Here is a 7,500-nt window from a genome sequence, read left to right as displayed (position 1 = left end):
GTCATACAGAGAATCATAATGAGTCATACAGAGAGTCATAATGAGTCATCTGTTAACATCAGTTAACATCAGTTAACATCAGTTAACATCTGTTAACATCAGTTAACATCAGTTAACATCAGTTAACATCTGTTAACATCAGTTAACATCAGTTAACATCAGTTAACATCTGTTAACATCTGTTAACATCAGTTAACATCAGTTAACATCAGTTAACATCAGTTAACATCAGTTAACATCTGTTAACATCTGTTAACATCAGTTAACATCAGTTAACATCTGTTAACATCAGTTAACATCAGTTAACATCTGTTAACATCAGTTAACATCAGTTAACATCAGTTAACATCTGTTAACATCAGTTAACATCAGTTAACATCAGTTAACATCTGTTAACATCAGTTAACATCAGTTAACATCAGTTAACATCCACACGAGTCTATAAATAAGCTGCAGAAAATCATCACAATTTAATTTGCGTCTCAAAGCCTCGCTTTCGTCAAAATGACATTTTCTCGCTTCTGACAGAATTGATTTTCATCGACGATCAGAATAACAAAGAAATTCATTTTCTTTTCCTTTTTCCATCTTTGCTGCTCATTGTGTTGATCGTGTGACTGTTTAAGCAGCAGGTTTACAACAATAGAAGAGCAACACAACACAGCAACACAACACAGCAACGCAACACAGCAACGCAACACAACACAGCAACACAACACAGCAACACAACACAGCAACGCAACACAGCAACACAACACAGCAACGCAACACAGCAACACAACACAGCAACGCAACACAACACAGCAACACAACACAGCAACACAACACAGCAACGCAACACAGCAACACAACACAGCAACGCAACACAACACAGCAACACAACACAGCAACACAACACAGCAACGCAACACAACACAGCAACACAACACAGCAACACAACACAGCAACGCAACACAGCAACACAACACAGCAACGCAACACAACACAGCAACACAACACAGCAACACAACACAGCAACGCAACACAACACAGCAACACAACACAGCAACACAACACAGCAACGCAACGCAACACAACACAGCAACATAACACAGCAACACAGCTACACAACACAGCAACACAGCAACACAGCGACGCAACACAGCAACACAGCCACACAACACAGCAACACAGCCACACAACACAGCAACACAACACAGCAACACAGCGACGCAACACAGCAACACAGCAACACAACACAGCAACACATCACAGCGACGCAACCCAGCAACACAACACAGCAACACAGCCACACAACACAGCAACACAGCAACAGAGCGACGCAACACAGCAACACAACACAGCAACACAGCAACACAGCGACGCAACACAGCCACACAACACAGCAACACAACACAGCAACACAGCGACGCAACACAGCCACACAACACAGCCACACAACACAGCAACACAGCGACGCAACACAGCAACACAGCGACGCAACACAGCCACACAACACAGCAACACAGCAACACAGCCACACAACACAGCAACACAACACAGCAACACAGCCACACAACACAGCAACACAACACAGTAACACAGTAACACAGCAACACAACACAGCAACACAGCCACACAACACAGCAAGACAACACAGCAACACAGCCACACAACACAGCAACACAACACAGTAACACAGTAACACAGCAACACAGCCACACAACACAGCCACACAACACAGCAACACAGCCACACAACACAGCAACACAACACAGTAACACAGTAACACAGCAACACAACACAGTAACACAGTAACACAGCAACACAACACAGTAACACAGTAACACAGCAACACAACACACTAGAAGAAGGAACTCACTCTGCTTGAAGCCCAGGAAGGGGATCCTCTCGATGGGCGTGTCTCTCTCCTTCATGTACTTGTAAAGCTCCATGAGGAACGTCTGCTCCTCCTCTCTGCTCTCGTCCGAACCCTCCTCCTCTCTCTTCTCCTCCGTCTCCTCCTCTCTCCTCTCCTCCTTCTCCTGCTCTCCCTCCTTCTCCTCGCTGCAGCACTTTTTGTGTCTGGAGCTGATCTTCCCGTTGGCTGGAGCTTTGCAGCCGCTCTTGACCTGGAGGAATTTTCGGAATTTCATTCAAAGTTTCCAGGACGTCTGGGATGAAATACGACGAGACAGATGTTCCGAGCATTGATCATCTTTGAGCTTCTCTGGTCAGATGAAGAGAAGATTAGTTTGAGTCCAGCTTCAGGAGAGAATCGCTGATATTGATCTCAATCCAAGGTTATCAGATCCTGGCTCAGGGAGAGCTTTGAGTGGAAATATATCTTTCACTGGAAACAATACTGGAAGTTTTTCACTGAAATTAACTTATTTCTACAGAAGCTCTGATCAATCATTAGTATAGTTGTTGTTATTATTACTATTGTTATTATTGTCGTTGTTGTTATTATTACTTTTGTTATTATTATTGTTGTTGTTATTACTTTGTTATTATTATTGTTGTTGTTATTCTTATTACTATTGTTATTATTGTCGTTGTTGTTATTATTACTTTTGTTATTATTATTGTTGTTGTTATTACTTTGTTATTATTTTTGTTATTATTGTTTTTGTTGTTATTATTATTACTATTGTTGTTGTTATTATTACTATTGTTATTATTGTCGTTGTTGTTATTATTACTTTTGTTATTATTATTGTTTTTGTTATTTCTTTGTTATTAGTTTGTTGTTATTATTATTACTATTGTTATTGTTATTATTATTACTATTGTTATTGATGTTGTTGTTATTATTACTATTGTTGTTATTCTTATTACTATTGTTGTTGTTATTCTTATTACTATTGTTATTATTGTTGATATTATTATTATTATTGTTGTTATTATTATTAATATTGTTATTATTGTTGTTGTTGTTGTTAAAACTGTTTTTATTATAATATTGTTATTATTGTTTTTGTTGTTATTCTTATTACTAGCTTTATTGTTGTTTATATTGAGTGTGACATCAAATGTGTGACATCATCATGACCTCAGACTTCAAATGTGTGACATCATCATGACCTGAGACTTCAATGTGTGACATCATCATGACGTCAGACTTCAATGTGTGACATCATCATGACGTCAGACTTCAAATGTGTGACATCATCATGACCTCAGGCTTCAAATGTGTGACATCATCATGACCTCAGACTTCAAATGTGTGACATCATCATGACGTCAGACTTCAAATGTGTGACATCATCATGACCTCAGACTTCAATGTGTGACATCATCATGACGTCAGACTTCAAATGTGTGACATCATCATGACGTCAGACTTCAAATGTGTGACATCATCATGACCTCAGACTTCAAATGTGTGACATCATCATGACCTCAGACTTCAAATGTGTGACATCATCATGACCTCAGACTTCAAATGTGTGACATCATCATGACCTCAGACTTCAAATGTGTGACATCATCATGACGTCAGACTTCAAATGTGTGACATCATCATGACGTCAGACTTCAAATGTGTGACATCATCATGACCTCAGACTTCAAATGTGTGACATCATCATGACCTCAGACTTCAAATGTGTGACATCATCATGACCTCAGGCTTCAAATGTGTGACATCATCATGACCTCAGACTTCAAATGTGTGACATCATCATGACCTGAGACTTCAAATGTGTGACATCATCATGACCTCAGACTTCAAATGTGTGACATCATCATGACCTCAGACTTCAAATGTGTGACATCATCATGACGTCAGACTTCAAATGTGTGACATCATCATGACCTCAGACTTCAAATGTGTGACATCATCATGACGTCAGACTTCAAATGTGTGACATCATCATGACCTCAGACTTCAATGTGTGACATCATCATGACCTCAGACTTCAAATGTGTGACATCATCATGACCTCAGACTTCAAATGTGTGACATCATCATGACCTCAGACTTCAAATGTGTGACATCATCATGACCTCAGACTTCAAATGTGTGACATCATCATGACCTCAGACTTCAATGTGTGACATCATCATGACGTCAGACTTCAAATGTGTGACATCATCATGACGTCAGACTTCAAATGTGTGACATCATCATGACCTCAGACTTCAAATGTGTGACATCATCATGACGTCAGACTTCAAATGTGTGACATCATCATGACGTCAGACTTCAAATGTGTGACATCATCATGACGTCAGACTTCAAATGTGTGACATCATCATGACGTCAGACTTCAAATGTGTGACATCATCATGACCTCAGACTTCAATGTGTGACATCATCATGACCTCAGACTTCAAATGTGTGACATCATCATGACGTCAGACTTCAATGTGTGACATCATCATGACCTCAGACTTCAATGTGTGACATCATCATGACCTCAGACTTCAAATGTGTGACATCATCATGACCTCAGACTTCAAATGTGTGACATCATCATGACGTCAGACTTCAATGTGTGACATCATCATGACCTCAGACTTCAATGTGTGACATCATCATGACCTCAGACTTCAAATGTGTGACATCATCATGACGTCAGACTTCAATGTGTGACATCATCATGACCTCAGACTTCAAATGTGTGACATCATCATGACGTCAGACTTCAATGTGTGACATCATCATGACCTCAGACTTCAATGTGTGACATCATCATGACCTCAGACTTCAAATGTGTGACATCATCATGACCTCAGACTTCAAATGTGTGACATCATCATGACCTCAGACTTCAATGTGTGACATCATCATGACCTCAGACTTCAAATGTGTGACATCATCATGACCTCAGACTTCAAATGTGTGACATCATCATGACCTCAGACTTCAATGTGTGACATCATCATGACCTCAGACTTCAAATGTGTGACATCATCATGACCTCAGACTTCAAATGTGTGACATCATCATGACCTCAGACTTCAAATGTGTGACATCATCATGACCTCAGACTTCAAATGTGTGACATCATCATGACCTGAGACTTCAATGTGTGACATCATCATGACGTCAGACTTCAATGTGTGACATCATCATGACCTCAGACTTCAATGTGTGACATCATCATGACCTCAGACTTCAAATGTGTGACATCATCATGACCTCAGACTTCAAATGTGTGACATCATCATGACCTCAGACTTCAAATGTGTGACATCATCATGACGTCAGACTTCAAATGTGTGACATCATCATGACCTCAGACTTCAAATGTGTGACATCATCATGACCTCAGACTTCAAATGTGTGACATCATCATGACCTCAGACTTCAAATGTGTGACATCATCATGACGTCAGACTTCAAATGTGTGACATCATCATGACGTCAGACTTCAAATGTGTGACATCATCATGACGTCAGACTTCAAATGTGTGACATCATCATGACGTCAGACTTCAAATGTGTGACATCATCATGACGTCAGACTTCAATGTGTGACATCATCATGACCTCAGACTTCAATGTGTGACATCATCATGACCTCAGACTTCAAATGTGTGACATCATCATGACCTCAGACTTCAAATGTGTGACATCATCATGACCTCAGACTTCAAATGTGTGACATCATCATGACCTCAGACTTCAAATGTGTGACATCATCATGACCTCAGACTTCAATGTGTGACATCATCATGACCTCAGACTTCAATGTGTGACATCATCATGACGTCAGACTTCAATGTGTGACATCATCATGACGTCAGACTTCAATGTGTGACATCATCATGACCTCAGACTTCAAATGTGTGACATCATCATGACCTCAGGCTTCAAATGTGTGACATCATCATGACGTCAGACTTCAAATGTGTGACATCATCATGACGTCAGACTTCAAATGTGTGACATCATCATGACGTCAGACTTCAAATGTGTGACATCATCATGACCTCAGACTTCAATGTGTGACATCATCATGACGTCAGACTTCAAATGTGTGACATCATCATGACCTCAGGCTTCAAATGTGTGACATCATCATGACGTCAGACTTCAAATGTGTGACATCATCATGACCTCAGACTTCAAATGTGTGACATCATCATGACGTCAGACTTCAAATGTGTGACATCATCATGACCTCAGACTTCAAATGTGTGACATCATCATGACCTCAGACTTCAATGTGTGACATCATCATGACCTCAGACTTCAAATGTGTGACATCATCATGACCTCAGACTTCAAATGTGTGACATCATCATGACCTCAGACTTCAAATGTGTGACATCATCATGACCTCAGACTTCAAATGTGTGACATCATCATGACCTCAGACTTCAAATGTGTGACATCATCATGACCTCAGACTTCAAATGTGTGACATCATCATGACCTCAGACTTCAAATGTGTGACATCATCATGACCTCAGACTTCAATGTGTGACATCATCATGACCTCAGACTTCAAATGTGTGACATCATCATGACCTCAGACTTCAAATGTGTGACATCATCATGACCTCAGACTTCAAATGTGTGACATCATCATGACCTCAGACTTCAAATGTGTGACATCATCATGACGTCAGACTTCAATGTGTGACATCATCATGACGTCAGACTTCAATGTGTGACATCATCATGACCTCAGACTTCAATGTGTGACATCATCATGACCTCAGACTTCAAATGTGTGACATCATCATGACCTCAGACTTCAATGTGTGACATCATCATGACGTCAGACTTCAAATGTGTGACATCATCATGACCTCAGACTTCAATGTGTGACATCATCATGACCTCAGACTTCAAATGTGTGACATCATCATGACCTCAGACTTCAAATGTGTGACATCATCATGACCTGAGACTTCAAATGTGTGACATCATCATGACCTCAGGCTTCAAATGTGTGACATCATCATGACCTCAGACTTCAAATGTGTGACATCATCATGACCTCAGACTTCAAATGTGTGACATCATCATGACCTCAGACTTCAAATGTGTGACATCATCATGACCTCAGGCTTCAAATGTGTGACATCATCATGACCTCAGACTTCAAATGTGTGACATCATCATGACGTCAGAGAGCATCAGAACTTCAGTAACAAGCATCATCTTCACCTTCAGACTCTTGCTCTCCGAGGGGTCGAGGGCAGCCACTGACCCTGATGACCCCTGACCTTGAGACTGACCCTGAGAGTCCCTCCTCTGGGAGATTGACAGCTTCTTCTTGCGAGGTCGTCCCTTCAGGTTTGGAGCTGAGAAGAAACGAGAGATGAAAACAAAACTTTTCTGTGGTTTATATCTTTTTCAATCTCATTTGTTTTTATATTTATTGATTTTATTCCGTGCTTCAGTCGAAAACCACACGAGTTGATGATGAAGGAGGTGAAAGGTCAAAGAGGGTCGGCATGAATCTGTGGTCACATGATCTAAACCAGGGCAGAATACGTCGATCGCGAAGCTGTCGCGAGTCGATCACGTGATTTAATAAAAAAATGTTATCAGAAAAT

The 7,500-nt window shown here is 40.5% G+C and overlaps 1 protein-coding gene across 1 annotated transcript in view; it reads right to left on the bottom strand.

Annotated features, from left to right (window-relative positions):
* Positions 1–7,500, bottom strand: part of arid5b (AT-rich interaction domain 5B) — a 110,487-nt gene that overhangs the window by 23,388 nt on the left and 79,599 nt on the right. Inside the window, exons 5-6 of the mRNA XM_087802531.1 lie at positions 7,109–7,245; positions 1,862–2,111 (exon numbers count right to left, since the gene is read on the bottom strand). Of these exons, the coding sequence (XP_087658657.1) occupies positions 1,862–2,111; positions 7,109–7,245 (387 nt within the window). The remainder of the gene's footprint in view (positions 1–1,861; positions 2,112–7,108; positions 7,246–7,500) is intronic.

The sequence above is a fragment of the Callionymus lyra genome, chromosome 11 (assembly GCF_982586985.1).
Source record: "Callionymus lyra chromosome 11, fCalLyr1.hap1.1, whole genome shotgun sequence".
NCBI classification, from domain to species: Eukaryota; Metazoa; Chordata; class Actinopteri; order Syngnathiformes; family Callionymidae; genus Callionymus; species Callionymus lyra.
This window is presented reverse-complemented; position numbering and strand designations above follow the sequence as displayed.